Source organism: Sturnira hondurensis, unplaced genomic scaffold (genome assembly GCF_014824575.4).
Source record: "Sturnira hondurensis isolate 20B ecotype Veracruz unplaced genomic scaffold, ASM1482457v3 Scaffold0023357, whole genome shotgun sequence".
NCBI classification, from domain to species: domain Eukaryota; kingdom Metazoa; phylum Chordata; class Mammalia; order Chiroptera; family Phyllostomidae; genus Sturnira; species Sturnira hondurensis.
Genome location: NW_028095988.1, coordinates 10,429,584 through 10,449,443, shown reverse-complemented (window position 1 = coordinate 10,449,443; position 19,860 = coordinate 10,429,584). Strand labels below are relative to the sequence as shown.

General features: G+C 55.2%; 3 protein-coding genes across 10 annotated transcripts in view; 1 reads left to right on the top strand and 2 right to left on the bottom strand.

Annotated features, from left to right (window-relative positions):
• Window positions 1–2,030, top strand: part of THTPA (thiamine triphosphatase) — a 40,212-nt gene extending 38,182 nt beyond the window's left edge. For all 6 annotated transcript variants that reach the window (XM_037037640.1, XM_037037644.1, XM_037037643.1 and 3 more), the window contains exon 3: window positions 1,183–2,030. In XM_037037640.1, coding sequence (XP_036893535.1) covers window positions 1,183–1,325 — 143 coding nt within the window. In that variant the 3' untranslated portion in view covers window positions 1,326–2,030. The remainder of the gene's footprint in view (window positions 1–1,182) is intronic.
• Window positions 2,031–2,085: 55 nt separating this feature from the next.
• Window positions 2,086–9,806, bottom strand: AP1G2 (adaptor related protein complex 1 subunit gamma 2). Of its 2 annotated transcripts, XM_037037634.1 has the most exons (22): window positions 9,637–9,806; window positions 9,011–9,234; window positions 8,469–8,593; window positions 8,185–8,326; window positions 7,986–8,082; window positions 7,744–7,820; window positions 7,530–7,625; window positions 7,025–7,105; window positions 6,647–6,745; window positions 6,456–6,511; window positions 6,194–6,307; window positions 5,910–6,050; window positions 5,773–5,827; window positions 5,570–5,692; window positions 4,799–4,888; window positions 4,577–4,704; window positions 4,216–4,320; window positions 3,776–3,881; window positions 3,561–3,696; window positions 2,715–2,878; window positions 2,414–2,512; window positions 2,086–2,329 (listed from the first exon to the last, which is right to left on the bottom strand). In XM_037037634.1, the coding sequence occupies exons 2-22, from the start codon at window positions 9,212–9,214 to the stop codon at window positions 2,228–2,230; spliced, it is 2,340 nt and encodes a 779-aa protein (XP_036893529.1). In that variant the 5' UTR covers window positions 9,215–9,234; window positions 9,637–9,806; the 3' UTR covers window positions 2,086–2,227. The 2 variants fall into 2 exon arrangements, with proteins under 2 accessions (XP_036893529.1, XP_036893530.1); XM_037037635.1 differs by lacking the exons at window positions 7,744–7,820; window positions 8,185–8,326; window positions 8,469–8,593; window positions 9,011–9,234; window positions 9,637–9,806 and having other exon boundaries at window positions 7,986–8,080.
• A 1,590-nt stretch (window positions 9,807–11,396) lies between these two features.
• On the bottom strand, window positions 11,397–18,463 carry JPH4 (junctophilin 4). 2 transcript variants are annotated; one of them, XM_037037636.1, is made up of 5 exons: window positions 17,977–18,463; window positions 16,483–17,254; window positions 13,351–13,469; window positions 12,529–13,052; window positions 11,397–11,604 (listed from the first exon to the last, which is right to left on the bottom strand). In XM_037037636.1, exons 1-5 carry the CDS (start codon window positions 18,353–18,355, stop codon window positions 11,521–11,523), a joined length of 1,878 nt encoding a protein of 625 aa, XP_036893531.1. In that variant the 5' UTR covers window positions 18,356–18,463; the 3' UTR covers window positions 11,397–11,520. The 2 variants fall into 2 exon arrangements, with proteins under 2 accessions (XP_036893531.1, XP_036893534.1); XM_037037639.1 differs by having other exon boundaries at window positions 12,529–12,722.
• Between the last annotated feature and the right edge of the window lie 1,397 nt (window positions 18,464–19,860).

Genomic DNA, 19,860 nt, shown 5'->3' with positions numbered 1-19,860 from the left:
GAATTATTTTACAATCTTCTCGAAGACCAGTTTGCTTAGGGCTCTATTAAATCCTGTTTCCTCTTTTGCAGTAGCTGTCTAATCAGGATTTAATTCTTCCATCCATCTCTAATCTACCCCAGTCATTCTATCTCATTTAGTTCTCATACCTCTAGCTATTCCAGGTGTCCTTCAGTTCCATTTGTCAGTTCTCTGTTTCAGTCCTTCAATCCACCCTTCCTCCAACTCCTATCCCTCCATTTTTACAACTACCTAGATCTTCATTTAATTTGTCCTGTTAGCTTTGAGTAAAAAGCAGTAATGTCGTATCTGTGGGACAGACAACGGGGCAAGCATTAGCAGGTTTTTTTCTTTTCCCAGGCTTAGTGCCCTTGTAGACAGTTTACCCACACAAGTACGGGGTTGTGTGTTCCATGGGGCCTTACAGCTTTCACCTCCTTAGCAAACATACACTGAGTTTCCTGTATGTGCCCAGCATGCTCTCAGGTACTACCAATAAGACACTGGCTTATCATGGCTCCACCACAGAGGCTATAATTTGATGTGAATCCCACACCATGGCTATAGCTGCTTCTCTTCCTTTCTTTTTGCATCCTTTGGTTTCTCTGCATGTGCTTCATTAACAAGCCAGTGAGCTTTGGCCTGCCTACATGGACTTTAATCTTGATTGGGGGACAGGATCCATAACCGAAATGAGTTGAGCCCTGGCAGGGTAGCTCAGTTGGTTAGTGTCATTCTGATACTCCAGAGTTGTGGATTCAATCCCCAGTCAGGGCACATAACAAGAATCAACCAATGAAAGCATAAATAAGTAGGACAACAAAAACCAACGTTTCTCTCGCTATAAAATCAGTAAACAAATATTTTTTTAAACTTAAAAGAAATGAGTCAATATTCAGGCACCCATTTTCATGGCGCCTAAGTGCCTCTTCACCATTTCTCCTCGGAGAAGTTCTTATGCTATAGGCTTCCCAACCCCATTACTGCCCGAAGTGGCGCTTTTAGGCCCTACTTCCACAGGCCACTCGGAGTGGGCTGGTGGGTTACACAACCTGGCTGGATGGCGATGTATCCCAGTATTGCTTTGGAAACAACTCTGGGGTCTGGCTGCATGGGCAGGGAGTAGACTCAAAGCATTTACAGCTCTGTCTGTTTCTCTCCTTATTCTCCTTTTGCCTGTAGGTGTGCTGGCACAGGAGAGGGCGCCTGCCAAGCTGATCATGTACCTACAGCGCTTCCGGCCTCAGGACTATCACCTGCTAGAAGTGCACAGCTCCAGAGAGAAGCCACAGGGGACTAAAGATGCTGACAAGAGCCTGGGCTAGGGTGTTACTTCCTCAACAACAAGGAAGAGAACTCAGCCCAATGGACTTATTCTTTTGCTCACTGTGCCTGTTCCCCTGCTTCCCTTTCCACAATGACTCCTCTCTCACAGGGCCTGTCTGTTCCTTCACCCTACCCTCAGCTATCCTTTGTCAAGACCTCCCAGGCTGCATCCTCTCCCTCATCCGTCAAATGCAATCTGTAGGCCGCCCCTCTCCCCTGGCTGCTAAGCAGCCTCCATTGATTTCCGCTCGTGTTTATAGGATTTCCACTTAGCCGTGATCAGTAGTTAAGCACAGGAAAATCCCTTGCCACCCCCCTCCCTTGGTCGATGCCATTGATTCTGCCAGCGGCTCCTAAACCACCTTACAGCTGAGTTAGAGACAAGGGGAGGCAGCAGGGATTTCCCTGCCTGGGGGTGTGGGGAATAGCTGCAGGTTGGGGAATGGATGGGACTCCCTGTTGGAAATCTAGGAGTTCCGGTTCAATCTTGCCACTCTGCCCTGCTCCAGCCCAGATGGTGGAGTGCCTCTTGTGGGGTCAAATTTATTCCCCAGTGTGGAGAGGGGTAGAAAGAAAAGCCTCCTTTGTTGAAGAAGGTTCCTAAGGCCAAGAGAAGATAGATACTTCATGTTGACTTTTCTCTGCTGTTATCATATATGTTTTCCACCTCAAATATACACAAATATGACTCTCCTCTCTTAGGCTTTATTGGGCTTTCATTACTTGTGGGAGACAGGGCAACCCCCCCCCCCCCGCCCCCCGCCCCTCCGCCGGTTTTCACAGTGGCAAGCACAGGACCAGAGTGCCATCTGCTGGTAGTCCTCAGAGGTAGGGCCCCAGTAGCTGGGAACCCCGGGGTGGTTTAGAATACTAGAGAATTTCAGGCTGAGTGGAGGCTGAGTTACTGCCATGTCTCCACAGGCAAGTTGTTCACCTCAAAAATCTCCTGGACCGACTGGCCAAAGTGGTTGTAGGTGAGGCGCAGCTTTAACCGCAAGGGCGCCTAGGAATAGAGTGGAGACCAGGGTTAGCAAGGATGACTTCTCCCTTCCCTGGGTCTTATCCACAGGGGACTCCTGGAGCTCACCTTGTTAGGATTGAGGATTCGGAGGAGCTGGGTCATTGGAAGGCCACCCTGAGCTGGAACTGTATCCCCACTGGGGGCCTGTAGCTGTAGCTCAAAGCTCTGAACATAGGAGGTTGGGCGGAGCTAGCCGGGTTCAGGCAAGCCCTGCACACCCAATAGTTTCAAACCCTCTTCCCATAACTCCCCAAGTATTCCTCTCCATATCACTCCCTCCTCATCTCATTCCCACCCACCCCCTCTACTTAGTGGCCTCTTCTCCTGGAGTATCTAGGCCACCTCTGAATCCTGGTCTTCTACAAACCTTGGGCACAGCGGCCTGGCAAACAAAGTGGGTGACATCACCCTCTGAGGCGTTGGTAGCGGTGACTGTGATTAAGAGCAAAGCAGGGGTCCCAGGAGGTCTAACAAAAGACAGATTCAGCTGTAGTCCTTCACGCTCAAACACTTTGAGATTTGGGATGGGAGCTAGGGTAGGAAGAGAGAAGCAGCTCACTGTATGGGCCAAAGATGAATTCATTTATCCAACAAAAATTAAAGTGAGCACGACTTGGGATGTTAGTGACGCAGCGGACAAGAAATTGGAGCTGACAGTGTAGCTGGGGGAGAGAATAAACAAAGCAAGATAATCACAAACCATAATTGGTGCTAGAAGGAAATGAACTAGGCCAGAATAACTGGGAGGAACTAACTAAAATAGGAGTGGTAGGGGAAGTATCTGACATTTTAGCTGAGCCTTCTGACATTTTAGCTGAGGCTTGCAGACAGAATAAGCCAGTCATTTGATGTGCTTGGGAAAGAATGTTCCATGTAAAAAGAACATGAACTGCCAAGGACTTGAGGTGAGAGGATCTGAGAAGCTGAGAGGGGGCCAATGGAGTGAGGGGTAGGAAAGTATATAAGGTGGGCTGGGGAGGAAGCAGGGCCCACAGGCCAGGGTCAGGCATCTAGAATAAAGCAAAGACATTGAAGGGCGTCCAGGAAGGAACTACATGATCTAATTAATGAAGCCTTTTACCTACTTAGTTGGGGATGTGATAGAGGCATACAGCAGAGAAGAGGGTACCTGAACCTCAGTCCTTGGCTAAGGAGAAGGAGCACGTTTCTAAGTGCCCCCACCCCCAGACATCTCCCTTTTACTGAGCCTTACCCAGAGCTGGGGGAGCACAGGGAAGGTCCAGCAGGTGTATTAAAGTGTCTTCTGGGGAGGGATCCAGAGAGGGAGGCTGCTGGGCATCCCCAGAGGTGCCATGCAGGAGATCTAACAGGTCCAGGAGCTTTGAGGCCTGGGGGAAAGGGCAGAAGGACCAGGGCTAAGAATGGAAGCCCGCCAAGTCCTCTTCTCCCAGGGGCTTCTGGTCTTACCTGGGGATCCGTGGAGACAGTGGCTGCTTCTTTGCTTTCCTTTGCTTCCTCATCAACCTGAGGGCCACCTCGTTCCACAAGAGGCATCTTTTCCAGGATGGCAGCCCTGAGAGGATGGAATGTAGGTGTGTCCCTCTGGGTGGAGCCTGTGCTTTTTACAAGAGGCACGTGGGAGGAAGGGTAAGAGCCCGAGAGCCCTGAGCACCTGGTGGGTTGGAAGTGCCCTCTGATTGCTAAGATGGCATACTGTTGCTGCTTTTCAGACTAGTTAGGTCTGGAAGCCAGCTTAGCTTCAATGAACTGTGGGTGAGAGGATCTGACTGGATAAAGAGGGCACAGGTGAAGCTGAGACCCTTGTACCCAGGAAGGGGACTTTGGGAAGAGCACATCTGGAGAGGGCAGGGGTTAGGGCCTCTGCTGTGGCAGAGTGCCAGCCGCACCTCATGTGGTCGTACTTCTGGAAGAGTGTGTTGTACTCCACGGCCCGCTGTTGCAGCTCCACGTCCAGGCAGCTCCCATAGATGGACACCACCTGGCGGATGCGGCTGGACCACAGGATGGTGTGAGTGGGAATGGCAGTCTGCCTTGCCCTTCACCTCCATGATGTGTCAGAGAAGGGAGAGGCCCCACAGAGCAGGGAGGTACCCATGACACTTGGCTCAAAAGGAAGAACCTAAGGGTTGGGGGTATTAGGGTGTGTGCTTGAAGAGAAACTCAGAAGTGCTGGGCACAGTGAAGAGACATCTCTCACTGAAGGCACCAAAAGGAGGGTCTGTGAGAGGGGCTGGGACCCCTTCTTACTTGTTGTCCCCACGAAGTCGGGTGCTAAGCTTCATGAGGGCTGTGAGGGCGTATCCTCGGGTGGCTGGCAGGGACATATGGGACTGCAGCACCTTTTCCAGTAATGCCAACACCTGTTCTTCCTCCACCTTTGGGGGGGGGGGGTGCACAGATAGTGACCTGGGGCCAGTCCTGCCTCCCCTGACAAGTTCCTCCACAGTTTACCCTCAACGTAGATCTCACCTGAAGTGGCTCAGTTTCCTCACAGCTCCCCTCCAGCAGAAGGTCGCCGTACTCCCCAATGCACCAGGCTGCTACTTGCACCAGTGGTTGCTGAATGGGGTAAGAAACATGCTGGGTCCCCTCCTCACTCCCAGACCCCGTGACATCCCTTTAGGCAGTGCAGAGATGGTGGGTTTTGCAGAGGTGAGGAAAGGGAAGGGTCTTGGCACAAGGGGCAGTCATAATTTGTTCCCCAACTGTCCTGGCTCCTGGGCTTCCTCTGCCCTCTGGTGGCCAAGCATCAGAACTACAAGGCCTAACCACAGTGGGTGCAGGGAGAATGAAATGAGGGTCCTTCCCTTGAGAAGGGGTGGATGGTTTCTGCCCATCCTACTTAAGTAACGTGGACAGGGGGGCTATAGACACCAGCTGCACTTGTTAATTCACTCAGCATTTAGGTAATAATAAGGTCTAAAACATGCAGAAAGAGCTTTTACTGATCTCATTTGATCTACAACACAGCTCCAGGGAGTGGGCGGGGTACAAAGCTGTGGGGGCTGAGCATAAAGAAAGTTATATTAGTCATCTGGTTACGCAGCCAGTAGGCACCAAAATCAGGACAAGTCCAAGAGTTCTCACTAAAAACAGGGCTCTGTCCTTGAGCGTCTTCTCCACTAAGTAGACAGTTGTGACTTTGAAGGAAAATTGTTAGGAACCAGCTGTAAGGAGTGGTGGGCCCAAGGAGGGCTGGGAGGGTTGGGCGACCCTGAGCCTGGGTGGTGGGAACATCACCTGGGAGATGTCCTGTGCCAGGGCACTGTAGAGGCGGCGCACAGAGTAGGCGTGTAGCTCCTGAGCCCCGCCAATCAGCTGGGTCAGGTTGGCCACTGCGTCATCCCGAACGTGGGCACCCGCCTGGAGCAGTGAATATGGCCAAGTCAGTGTGGTGACCCCTGTCCACTCCCACCCAGGCCTCAGACCAGCCCCAGCCTCACCGTTGTCAACACTCGCAGGATGGTGTCTATGTGCCATCGCTTGGTTGGGGCAAACCTAGGGGACATATAGTATTTCAGCCCCAGCACTGAGCATCCCCAGATTCTACCCTTTGCCTCCCAGGCACCTGTCACCTCACCTCTCTGCTGCTAGCAGGATGCCTGAGGCACAGTCTGCCCGTAAATCAAGGGGGCAGAACTCCAGAAAGCCTTGAAGCTCTTGTATCATGGCTCGCACGTTGGAGCTGTTCACCAGAGCCAGGCTCAGTTCCAGGGCCCGCCTAGCAGAAGGAGCTGTGTGTCTATATGGGGTGGCCTGGGCCCTGCCCTTCCCCAGGCATTTGTCTCCTAGTTCCCTTACTCCAGCTGCCTTGAGCTGGTTCAGGTCTTGGTCACCAGGAACTGGGCCCTTTGTCCTGCTCACCGGCTCAGGGAGGCATCAGGTTCTCGAAGACATTCCACCACAGTGGGCCGGTGTCGCTGCACAGCGCTGTGATCAGACTGCACCAGTCGCAGCAGTGATGTCAGGGCTACGTACCTGGACAGCATGGGAGAGGCCCCATCACGCCATAGCCAGCAGCCCCCTCCCTGCACCATTCTGCCCTAGGAATGAATTGGGAGACTCTGGAAGGAGGGCAGAGGGCCAGGGGCTCAGTGGCACAGCCCAGACACCTGGAATATAATACCTAATATTCTTGTCACTGTTGAGCAGGAAGCGGCCAAGAATGTTGACAGCTAGAACCTATGGGAGGCAGAGGTCAGGGATAGTTAGGGAAGGAACAATCTGCTCATTTAGGAGTGGGGACAGCCTGGCACAGGACCTGTCTCTCCGGCTGGGGTAGGTGGGTGGGGCCGCAATGGGAGAGGCATATGATACCCGCAGACCAGCTGCAGAGCGGATGTCCATGATGGTGAGCACAGTTTCTAACAGGACCGCACTGCCTGAATTTCGGCTGGTATCTGTATTAGTGGCCACCTAATCAGATGGGAGAGAAGATGCATGTAAATGGGGCTCTGTCCTCTTAGGTCTCTGGAAGTTCTCCACAATGTCATTCAATACTCAACCACCTAACAAAGCTCCCTGAGCCCACACCCACTATCTACCATACTGACTGTGTCCCAGTCCTTATGGAGATCATAGTCTGGAGGGAAACAGATTTTATGGCCTCCTCATGGTGGATTGTCACATTAGGGACGCCCAGGGCTGGTGGGATCTCAGAGCAGCACACAACCAGTGCCCCTCCCCGGCCCCCACCTGGGCCAGCAAGTCATTCATGTTCTCACTGCTCTCCTCATGGTTCCGGCCCAGAATCCGAAGCAGACGAAGTATCTGGACCTGAGGTTGAATTAAAGGTTGAGAGAGGGAGGGGTTCTTAGGGTAAGGAGTCATGGGGATGGAGAGAAAAATCCGACTTCGAGGAGAGCATTGGGAAGGGTCTGGCTGGTTTCCGAGAGCCTCCCTGCCCCCTGCCTCCCTACCCTTTGCCTCCCTTCTACAGGTCCCTGGGGCCCTGGGAGGGGATCAGAGGTACGTGAGTCTGGGGGACTGGGGGTCACGCTGTTTTTTATTGTTACTACACTGGATTCTCTGACCTTCAGGCATACCTTCCCTGCACCGGCCCTGGGATGACCCAGGCAGTCCCAGGTCTGCCACCCTGCCCAAGACACTGAGTCAAAGTCTTCTCCAGGAGGTGACCACTGGCCATGGGCTTACAGCCAAGCTCTTGTTCCAGGGATACAGCAGAGAAGGACCCACCCACCTGTAGGAAGGGGTCACTGACTCCTGCTATGCTGTGTTCTGTGGTGTGTCCTGTTGTCACCAGAGTCCGGAAGATCCGCACCAGCTGGGGTACCACCTGGAGGGAGGCCACAGTCTTATCTGGGCACTCTTCCTCATCTTCTCAACCTTCAGCCCCATCCCAACCCTGCTGCCCCTCTTTTCCTGGCCCAGGGTCTGTCCCTTCACCAGCCCACCTTTCGAAAATGCTTGAGGGCTGCAGGGCTTCGTTCGCAGAGCTCTGTGATCAGCGTGATGGTGCCCAGCAGGACGCCTGGGGTCAGGGCAGGGGAAGTGAATGGTGGGCGAGGGGCACAGGGCGTTCCACTGCGTGGGTGTACACACTACCCTTCTCCAGTGAGCTAAGTTTCCTGTCCCATATTCCACCTATGGCCGCAGCCAGAGCGGAGGCAGGGAATGGGGAGCCCTGGGGCCTTACCATGGTGGCGTTCATGAAGCAGTTGGGCACAAACTGGTAGGAAGATGTCAGAGAGCTCAGGGACTTTTCGGATCATGTGCACTGCAGTCAGAACAGCCTGCAGAAGTCAGGGGCTCAGGATGGACCACCCCCCACCTCAGCCAAGTGGCAAAAGGGACAGCTTCTGGAGGGGCAAGTGCCTGCAATCCCACCATCTCACCTTCTTACGCACATAGGGGCTGGGACCCAGGAGCAGTCTCTCCACCTCAGTGGCCAGGTCCCGGCACATCTCAGCAGAGCCCATGGCACTCAGAGTGCACAGGGCCAGGCCTTGTACTGCCTGGATACCCTGGCTCAGGTCACTGCACAGTTTTGAGAGGACAATCTGTCAAGCCTCTGAGAAATTCAGTCCTTTCAGAGCCGACAATAGGCAGTCCCCTGGGATTTCCCAGTTCCTCACTCTCCCATTGCCCTGATTCCAAGTGCTTCCCAGAACCCTCTTACTTCTTGATGCTGTTGGTAATAAGCAGGTGGGCATCCTGTCTCTCATCCAGTAGAAGCATGGCACCCAGGTAGCCCACCCTCTTGTCTATGAACCTGGGGGAGGCAATCAGTTTCAGGCACTCCATCTATAGGGGAAGGGGCAGACCAGGAAGGGAAAGGAGTGAAGCCAAAGGAGACACTAACAGCCATTGTCTATCTTCCTCCTAACACCAGGTTAATTTGTGGGGGCACCATATCCTATCACTCTCCACTCTGTACAACAAAAGGAGAGGCTTAGTCAGAGCTAGTGGCTAGTTTCAAGGTAACAGGAGTTGAGGAGAATGGGAGAGGAGAGAAGGAGGTGCCTGGGACAGGGCTGACCAGAGAAGGAAGGGTTCAGTACAGCTGCTGACCAATAGGGAATGTAATGGGGAAGGACGTCTGCAGTGCATGCTGTGAGGACTCAGAACATTGCAGTATTAAAAAAACAGGGGCACACATTGGTGGGCAGGTCCAAGACCCTGGCCCACTAATCCCTGAGAGCAGGCATCCCTGACCAGTACCTGTCCAAAGTGGGCAGGATAGCCCAACATGTGGACATAGAGCAGTTTGGCCAGCTGGCGGTGCCTCTGCAGAGGGTCCCCGTCGCGGAAAGAGGCCCGGATGTGGGCACACTCCCTTTGGATCACTTCCCGCTCCTGGGCCTGGGTCTTGGCCCCACGAATCTCCTCGATTAGATCTTGAAGCTTCAGCGAAGGCACCACCATCCTGAGCGGGGAGGCGGGGAATAGAGCCCGAGAATGGAGAGGACGTTAATCCTCCCTGGCTGGGAGTGCCTGGCTTTTCTGCCCAGGCTTGCCCTGTACCAAGATCCCGAAGGCCGGGGTCTCAAGGCTCCTCTAAAACTGAACCCCCATTCACCTTTCCCCGCGTGTCTCCAAACTCCACCCTCTTCTCCCCGCCGGAGGAGATCCCCACTACGCATGCGTCTCCGCCCAGCCCTACACCCTTTCCTACAGAGGCTGCGCCGGGACCCCGCCTATTTGCCCCTCTCCACCCCACCTGGTTTTTCATCTCTGGCTCACCCATTCCTTTCCTTCCAGGGCCCTTCGCTAGTTCCTCCGCAGGACTCCTCCCCAGGCTCACATTTTGGGTGCCCAGATTCCCCACAACAGGACGCCAGCCTCACCTGGTTTGTAGCTCAACTCCGTTCCTCTCCCCCCGGCGTTTCCTGGTACTTGGCGGGGCGGGAGTTGGTGTTGGTCTGGCCCTTCCCTCTCCCCGCCCCCATCACGGGACCCCGCCCCTCCTGGGCCGCCCAGGGGAGCCGTCGTAAGTCGCCTGGCCTCAGGCTTTGGACTTTTGGAAGACTCTTTGACTACTACATAGGAGACCTGAGACTGCCTGACAGGCCCGCAGTTCCCCAAGAGGGCTTCTCGTACATTCTCACCACCCCTGCATCCTCAGAGCTTGGGTTTGAAGCCATCGCACCCCACAGGAAATGACAATCCCCCCTTTTTAGAACTTTTTTATTAATATATTTTTTTGTTAAATTTCTTTGTATTTTTTTCCTGCAAGACTTGGTGTTTGGCGGCACTGTTGTAGTTTAACTTCAGTCCCAAATTCCATGAAATAGAAATCAGAAGTAAAGGTTGAGAAGGGAGGAAGGAGGGAGGCAGTCCAAGGAGTAAACAGAGTTTGACTAGAAAAAAGAAGAGGGTGTGTGTGGTGGGCATTCCCAGGCAAGGCCATTCCTTGAGGGAGGGGTTTGACAGGCAGCTTGCCTCTGCCTCATGCAGGGGGAGGGAGGAAAGATCCCCTGGGGACCTTACAGTCCCCTCTTCCTAGGGCTTCCTGCCCCCAGGGGAAAAGTTAGTGCCAGGGATCAGCCACAACCTCAAACAGGGCTCTCCTCTCCACCCACCTTACAGCCCATTTTGACTCCCACCTCTGCCCTGCCTGGAAAGTGCGTGATATATTGGCTTCCTGTGATCCCCTCCTTCTGTTTACCCATTTCACAATATTCTGATATGATGTGGGAAAAAATATAACCTTCATAGAGATTAAGCTTGTCACAACTTTTGCTGCCCTGTGAGTTCCTGTTAACTGGTCTGGTTCCATTCCCCAAAACTGCCTCCCCTACCACAACTGCCAGAGTTGGGGAGTGGGGTCCTTGCTCAAGTGCCTCGAACCCTCTGCAGTAGTAATGTCTTCTTCAGGCCCCATAGAATTTAATCAAAGGCCACGAGTGAGTCCAGACCAACCAAATTAACTTGGAGGGGAGAGGGGAGGATGGGAGAGATCACTGGGTGGACTTGGCTGCCCTGGGCTCCTTTTTTCCTTTACACATCGATCTTGACATGGCATGCCACCCTAGGGGGCTGGATAAGGGGCTGGCTGTTGAGGGGGGAAAGTGGGAGATGGTAGGGAGTCATTCTAGCTTTCATTTCCTTTCATATCTTTTTCAGGGAAGGATAGAATTAGGCAAGAACCTATCTCAGTGCTTGGAGGAGGGGGTAAGATCCTCCAAAGTTGGAGATGGTGGCTATACCTTCTCCAGCTTTATACTAGGCCTCAGAGGGACACCAGGTCCCTGGGTTAGGGAGCCACAGCAGCTCAGCCAGTGCCTTGCCCAGTATGGTTACTCCTCCACTTTCTTCCTCCTTTCTACACAGCTTCCAGGAGACTCCTCAGGATACCAAACCCCCACCCTCATCCAAGTTCAGGTCTAAAGAAAAGGTGGGGAGGGTCTGGAGCAATGGTCTGACTTAGATTTGTGTGTCTCAGAGAAGAGAGCAACTCTGAGCAAGAAAAGCCCTTCATATGTAAACAATCTAGAGAAAGGAGGGGTTGGGTTGGGGAATGGAGTGAGGAAGACAGAGACAGATCCAGAATAAATGAGAACATCTGAAAGGAGAGCCAGAAGAAAAAGCAAGAGACAAAAATGAAGGGAGACAGAAAGGAAAGGGAGAAGAGAAAGGAGAAAAAACAAGCAGAGGGAGGAAAGAGAAAAAGGCAGGTCAAAGGAGTGAAGAGGCAGCAACTGGAGCCAGAAGTAGGCCAGGCAGGAGCCTTAGGTAAGGAGCTGGGAGAACAGGAATGCCAGGCTGAGGTCCAGGAGGGCCACGGCTCCCACCACCAGGGGGTTGGCAGCTCCCTAGAGAGGAAGGAGAAATGCAGTCTCAGTCCCTGAGGACCAGGTCCAGCGACAGAGCCCATCTTCCTGCCCTGGCCAAAGTGGCAAAGCTGGAGGGTCCCAGGCACCTCTCCTCAGAGGCCAGAGCAGAGCATGGGCCTTTGTTTTGTATTGCAAAATACCCCTCTTCTCCCGCATGTTCTGTCTGGCTTCCTCAAATCAGAAACAGCCCTTCCTCCCTCCACTCCGCTCCCACCAGCATGTCACGTGGCCCAGGCAGAAGGTGCCTGGCCTTAGTAGCATACATTGATTGGCAGCAGCAGCCGGTACCGCAGTAAAGCAGAAAGGGATGAAGGGGTGAGGATGTGGTTGCTAGGAAACAGAAGCCTGGAGTCCAATCAAAATAGAGGGTTTTGGGGAAACTCCACCCCTCTTGGTTTTCTGACTTTTTTTTTCTATTTTTCTTCTTCCCAGGAGAGGGAGGGAGAGTCAGAGTAGGGAGGGTACAAGCTTTTCCTTTTTTATTTCTGGGCACCAAAGAGAGAAACTGTGGAGGTGGGGGCGGGGGTGGAGTAGGAAACTGGGAGCCAGAAATGATATGGAAGGAGAACAGGGAAAAATGTTCTGGCTGTATTGTTCATTATTAGTCTGTAACCTTGGGCAAGTCACTTGAAGTGCTCTGGGCCTCAGCTTCCCTTTCTGTCATAAGAGGGAGTTAGACATGAAGATCTTTAAGGTTTCTTCTAGCTCTCAAATTTAAAAAAGAATTTGAGGTAGGATATGGTTTAAGACTGGGCAGGCAGAGAGAAAGGGGAATCCAAATCAAAGCCCCTCAGGGGATCAGAGAGAGGCCAGGAAAGGGTGAGAGGCAAGGCTTTGAGCAGAGGGCCCAGAAAGGAGCTGAGACTCAGAGGGCACAGAACAGCACGGAGGTGTCTGTCTCACCGGCTGGGCGGGCCTCGCAGTTGCAGCTGGCTCCTCAAGCTCTTCCATCAGGCACCCAGCTTCAGGACCCCTTGAGGGTGGGCCCCTTAGGACTGGTGTGGCCACAGGCTCAGGTGCCAAGGTCCTCATGGGGGACGAGGGCTCTTCATCTTCCCCTTCCTCCTCTCGAAGACTTCCGGAACTGTCACTGCAGCCTCCAAGGAGTGGGGAACCATCTCTGGGTCCTGGGCCCTGGATCCCAGCCTCATCCTCGGCCTCATAGCCAGCTAGTTCCTCTGCCTGCTCACCTGGGCACCCCCACTCCCCAGGCCAAGCTTTGGGGCTGGAGAAGGGACCCCGGTCCCCTCCAGGAGGCAGTGGGTTCCGGCAGGCAGGGGGTTGCCAGGGTTGGCGGGAGGAGGCAGGACTGCTGGGCAGTTCGGGAGAGCCCTCTGAGGGGGTAAGTCCATTTTCGTACACCCCAGGGCTGTCTTCATCCAAGGGCTCTGTGTCAGAACCTTCTGAGTCCTGCCTGGGTCTGCGGCCTGGGGCAGGGATAGCTAAGAATCAGAGGGGCCTAACTGGCCTTGGACTGCAAAAGCTCCAGCTTTATCCCCCTGACTGGGCACCTCCCAGGACTTTGGTATTTCTAGGCTTATAGCCTCTCACTGCAAGACCCCAGCCCCTTGTCCTCATTACCCTATTATCAATTCCCAGTTCTACTCCCTACCCTGCCACCCTGTGTCCCCTCAGACCCTCATACCTTGGCTTTCCCATGCCTTCCCCTTTCCCCTCCAGCTCCCCAGTGGGCCCAATCCCCACCCCAGGCTGTCCATGCCTCACCTGGGGCCTCTAACATGGGTTGCAGATCCTGGGCTATGAGTTTGGCCATTCGAGCAGCCTCCACAGCCTTCTCAGCAACGCTGCTGGCTGCTACTGCCTTTAGAAGGGCGTCTGCTGCCCTGTCAGGTTCCAGGGACAGGGACTTAGCAGACCTGCACAGATGCTCCAGCCCCTTGGCCCATGCACACCCCTGCCCCCCAACACATCCCCAGCCCAGCAGGGCAGCTGGCCTCTAGTTTCCTCTCCTAGACCTGGCCTGTGCCTGCTGTCATCACACCCTCCTGGTCCTCTCACACCCTTCTACCATCTCGTCCTGCAGTAACACCTCCCTTCTTTAAGCCACAGGGCCAGGCCCTCCCCAGCTGCTCTCAACTCTGTTATGCCGTTCCTGCCTTCTCCGGTCCCGCTGACAAGTGAGCCCTTGCACTCTTAGCACAGCCCTCTGCAGACACACCTGCTTGGTGCTTATCAGCTATGCCTGCCTGCCCTCTTTGCCGTTGGCACCTCCTGTTGTTAACAACTCCTCTCACACCCTCTGGGGTCACACAGCTCTCTGTGGGGTCCTGGGTGTTTTTCTGTCCCTCAGTTCTGCCCTGGTAACAGCTTCATCCCCTGCCCTTCCTTGCTTTTAGCCACTCTCTCCCAATGTGAGTAGCCTTGCCTCCCTTCCCCTTGCCAGTGCCAGCTGTCATTGAATCCTGCCTCTCTCTGCAGATTTCCTGACATGAGAATCTCACATGTTGCTTTTCCTTAACCTCTTTTGTTATTACACCGTTCTCCCTTCCTCACTGTGACTGCCCCCTGCCCTGCCCCACCTCATCTTCTCAACTCTGGAACTGGAGTGAGGGTGGGTCCCCCCTTTTTGCTATTATCTATTCCTTCTCCCTGCCAATCTGCATGCTTTCTCACCACTGTGATTATACCTTTCGAGTAAACTCCTAGTCTCCCTTCTACAGCCCCCTCCTACCCTACCCTGCTCCTTAGGTACAGAGTACCTTGAAGCATTATCCAACCCTTTCCCTGCTGTTGTTTCCAAGTTCTCCCTCTGAGGTCAGTCACTTTCTCAATGTTCCCTTTGCTTTCACCTCCTGCTGTTAGTAGTAGATGCCCTGTAATCATTAAATGACTTCTGTAATCTTGACCACTATACTCTCAATGGGATTGAATGGATCAAGATCCATGGCTTCCTCTGGCCCCAGGCCTGTTGAATCTGGCCTAAGAGACGGTCTGGGTGTGGGGATAGGGAGGAGGTGGTGGCATCCACTGCAGACTCAGGTCCCCCTGCTCTGTATGTACCTTGGAAGGTAACGGTCAGCCTCCTCCCAACAAACTTGGTGGGTCGAGGACCTCTAGAGCCTGCTTGGAGGAACCTCAGATGAAGCTGTTCTTCCCTGTTAGGGCCTTGGGACTCTATATGAACATGACTACCCCTGTCCTGAAACTGAGGTGGTCTTGGTTTAGGGAGGGGGATGAAGATCAGTCTCCTGTTACATTGAGTTCTATTGGCAGTAAAGGAACTGCAACACTGATAAGAGCCTGTGTTTTTGAACTGGGAGGGGATGGATGATCAAGTCTTAGGCAGTAGATCCAGTCTGTACTTAGACATCAGGCCAGGCTCAGGCTACCTGGCAGAGGCACCTGCTGCTGAGGCTCTGTTTCCATGGCAGCTCATAGCCAATCAGGTTTGCCAGGCCTGTTGCTGGGGAGACTAACCAGACTCCTCCCACTGCCTGATCCTCTAGCTACTGAAAACAGTTTTTCCTGTATATGCCCACCCTCCATCTAGTAAAAAGTGCTCCCTGGTGCCCTGCCTGCCCCATCCCTGGCTTAAGGCCCTGAACTCTCACCCTCCAGACACTCAGATATGTGTACACATAGACATCCTCTGGCTCAGGCACCTATTCTGGATGTGACATGGACACACACACACACACACACCTTGTCACCCATCATACAAACCCAGTGAAGCATATTTAGATATATCTTGAACTCTTATCCTCTGAAACAGTCCTAAAATTAAACAAAATCCTTGAACTATGTCCTCCCCTTTAAATAAAAGCTAATATATAAAAATTAATATGGATGAACTGCATAACTCAGGGACCTGTGAATGCCATTACAAATGGGCTTTTGGCTTTTTTGGGGTTTGGGCAATCTACTCCAGTAGTCAAGAGCCATATGTAGCTATTAGCACTTAATATGTAACTGGACTGAATTGAAATGATATGCTGTGAGTATAAAAAATATACTAGATTTCAAAGACTTAGTAAAAAGGGGGGATGTAAAATATCTCATTTATAATTTTATATTGATTATAGGTTGAAATGATAGCATTTTGGATATATTGGTTTAAATAAAATATATTATTTAAATTCACTTCATCTATTTCTTTAAAATTTTTTTATGGTTACCAGAAGATTTAAAATTATGTATTTGGCGTACATTATGTTCCTACTGGACAGCCCTGCTTTAAATGACAAGGTTCCTGATGCATGGAAATGTAATCTGACTTACAGAAAACAAAATTTCATTTACAGGCAAAGCCTCCTCCCCACAAATCTTTATCTTTGGGTAAAGACTGGGAGGCAGAGGAAGTAAAACTAAGAGGAGCTTCTCTTTTTTAGCTGGCGAGGTCAGCTGTACAAACTAGACCTTTCCAAGACTCCAGGTTTTAATGATACCAGGCTGTGGGCAGGCTGGGCTGTGGTTAGGAATACACACTCCATCTCCCTCCCCAGGGCTGCTGCTCTCCCTCTGGGGCCTGGAGGCTGGACCAGCTGCAAGAAGAGGAAGACTAGGAGCATGTCTGAGTTCCGTGAGGTTTCTGGGCCCGCAAAAGGCAGTGCTCACTGAATCCCACTTACAATGACACACGTCCCCATAAAGGACACTGAGACACACTTAAAATCTACATGGCTTCCCTCAAATACCCGGCCACCCACGGTTACACCCATATCCACCTGTAGCCTCAGATAAACACCTAAGGCTACAACTGCCTGGCCTTAGGCTTGCTCTTCCGCACTAGGCCTTAGGCCGTGTGCCTTGGTTCCCTTTTAAGCACCAACCCCCTTCCCTGTCTCGAGGGTACCTTCTCCCCTTAGCTCAGCTTTGGCCCCTGCACCCGATGCCCACCTGGCAGCGGCGATCTCCTGGCGTTGGCGTGCAGCGCTCACTGCTCGACGGGCGCCCTCCACAGCCCTGTCCACCTTCTCCTTGACTTTGCCCCGCCGAAGGGCCAGCGGCAGGAGGCTGCGCACACGTCCCCCGTGCACCAGCCTGTTGCGCTTGTACTTGCCCTCTTCACGGGAGCCGTCGGGGCGGGTGGTGCGCCCGTAGCCGTGCCGCCGGTTGCCCAGCCACTCGCCCTCGTAGCGAAGCCCGTTGGAGCGTTGGCTCACGCCGTAGCCGCTGCGCCGGTCGGCGCGCCATTCGCCCGCATACACCTCGGTGGCAGAGCCCTCGATGAGGGCGGGCGGCGCTGGGGCCGGGGTCCCACTGGCTTCGGAGCCCGGGGGCCCTGTACTGCCCACCTCGCTGCTCACCTCGCTACGCAGGGAGCCCCGCTTGCTGCCCAAGGAGCTGCGGCGCCCGCCAGCGCGGAGCCCGCTAAGCAGCAGCGAACGGCGAAAGAAGCCGCCGGCCGCGGGGGTGCGCTTGCGGGAGGACGCACCGTCAGCGTCTCCGGGCCCGGCCAGCACGAAGCCTCCCCGCGAGCCAGAGGCCGGGCTGCCCCCCTCGTCGCCGGGCAGGGGCAGGGGCGGGGGCGGCGTTGGGGGGTCGCTGTGGCCGGAGTCCAGAGAGGTGCGGCGGGGAGAACGGAGCAGCGCCGCCTGATGGTAGGGCACGCTCTGGCGCACCCCGTAGCCGTGGCGCTTCCCGGCCTGCCACTGGCCCTGGTAGGTGCCTGCGGACAGGGTAGGAGGGGGAGAAAGTGTCAGGACCTGCAGCTCCTCGCACCCCAGGCTCCAAGCACCCCTGGAAGCCTTAGCGTGGAGGTCGGGGAAGGGCAGTAGGGCTGGCGACAGGCCAGGGCGGGTCGGAAGGTGTGGAAAAGCGGAGCGAAGACAAGTCGCCGGAGAGCTGTGGATTTGGGCAGTGCGGGAGGACCAGAGAAAGGGGAGGGGCAGGCAGGCTGGGGAGCGTGGAGGACACACAGTCCGGAGGGTGTGGGGGACAGGCTGACGGGGTGTATGAGATAGCCATGTGACAAACAAACAGGACGAGGATGGGGCAAGCCGACGGAGGAAATATGAGGGGACGGGCAGCGCAGAGGCGCTAGGGACAGGTAGGGCGGGTGCGTGGGCCCGGCAGAGCGGAGGGATGGAAGGGGCTGGCAGACCGGGTGTGTGAGGGTCAGGCGGGGAGGGAGTAGGGGGGGCGGTGAGGGTCAGGTGGGTTGGGGAGAGGTAAAAGCAGGCAGGGGCAGACAAATGAGCAAGGCGTGTGCGATGGTGGGCGGGGAGGGCAGAAAGACGGGCTCGGGGGTGCTGTCGATGGGGATGGTGTAAGGGGAAAGAGCGGGGCGTGGGGTGGGGCGGCTATGGCGGGGGAAGGCATACGCGGGCCAGACCGACTGGGAGGCGTACGCGGACGAGCAGACAGACAGTAGTGGGCCGGGCCCCGCACCTCCGTCGGAGTAGGTCTCGGTGCCGTAGCCGTCCTGGAAGCCGTCCTTCCAGAGCCCGGCGTAGCGCAGGCCGGACGCGCTCTCCCACACGCCGCTGCGCCCCTTCAGCCCGCCCAGCCACTCGCCGCGATACGTCCAGCGGCTCTTGCGCTCCACGCCCAGCCCTTCGCGCTTGCCCTGCTGCCAGTGGCCCTGGTAGCTGTGTCCGCCGGGCCCCGTGAAGACGCCCAGTGACTCGAAGCCGTGTGCCCAGCAGCCGCTGTACTCGCCCTGGGCGCCGGGCCCCGTGCACACGCCGTAGCCATGTGCCCGCCCCGCCTCCCAGCCCCCCACGTAGCAGCCCCCGTCGTCAAAGTCGAACTTGCCCCCGGGGGACATGCATGTAGTTGGCGCGGCCTCAGCCCCCCGGCGGCTCAGCGCATCCTGGGGCTGGAGAGCCGGCTGGGGGCCTGGGAGCCGGGCGAGGCCTGGGGGCGGGGGCAGTTAGACCGGGGCCGGGCGGGGGGGCCCCAGCGCGGGCTGGCAGGGCCGGACCCTCATCCTGAGTGGCTGCGGAGAAAGAGGGGGGAAGTGGTGAGCGAGGCCCCTCCTCTTTGCCCGCGGCTCCTTGGCCCGGCGGCTCCGGGGCATCAGCACCGCCCCCAACCCCCCACCTTCGGCAGCATCTCACAGCAGCTCCTAAGCTTTGGAGGCGCGGGGGCTCCTGCACTCCTCCATTCTTTGAGGGCTCCTCCCATGACTTGAGGTTCCCAACCCCAAGCGGGAGCCCCACTTCTCCAATCTAGAACCCCAAAGTGTCGAGTGTAGATGGCAGTTTTTTTTTGGGGGGGGGAGAATCACGAGAGGGGGCTGGGCAGAGTGTTAGGCCACCCGCTTCCCCGGCTGCTGTCTGCTGTCAGGACCCCTCTGTCCCGATTCTTTGGCTTCCCAGGCAAAGGGGTGGGGGCGGGTTTGAAAATGTAGCGGGGATATCTGAGCAAGGTGGGCAGAGGGTTTGGTGGGGGAGAGGATGGGGATGCGGGGAGGCTCTGCAGGGCAAACGCGAGGGTAGGGATGGGCACAGGCAGGAGGGAGCGGGTAGGTTACTCACCATGTGGGCTGGGGCTCAGGCTGCCTCCCAGGCACGGCGTCCATGGCAGGATCCCTCCACTCCCACCTCGCCCCGGCGAACCAAGCCCCCTCCTCTTCCGGAGAGACTGCTCCAACCCAGAGAGCGGAGATGGGGGAGCTGCAGGAGAGAGTCCCCCCACTCCCCAGCTGGAGGACCAGGTGGTGTGGGGGGGCGAGGTAGTGGCAGGAGTGGGGGAAGATGAGAATAGTGTAGGGAAAAAAATTCTGCCTTGGCTAGATAGAGATGGGGAAGACGAGCGGGGAGCTGGGTGGGAAGGGAGAGGGGACTACCAAGAGGGGTGTTTTTATTATATTTTTTCTTCTTATGGTTGGGAGAGGAAAAAAAATCAAAATTCCGATTCCATCCCAGCACAAATCAATGTTTGCTCCATCCCAGCATCACGGGGTAGGTTGGGCCAGGCAGATTTAAAGGGGCAGGGAGAAGAGAGGAGAAAAGAGGGTGGGGCGAGGAGACAGAAGAAGAGACAGTGGCGTTGATAGCGGTGATGGGGGCAATGCCCAGGCAGAAGAGAATGGATGCTTGATAAACCTGCCGTGAGGGAGGAGGCAGGTAGATGGGAGAATGAGAGGCACAGAGACCCCCCACGGTGGAAAAAAAAACCCCTGGGATTCTGACAGGGCGTGGGGTGAGGCTGAGGGGAGGGGAGAAGAATAAAGGGGAGGAGACTGAGCTGAAGATGGGGAGGCTGGGGGAGGCCAAAGCCAGGCGGAGGAAGAAAGATGCTGGCGAGGCGGGGAGAGGGCGACAGGAA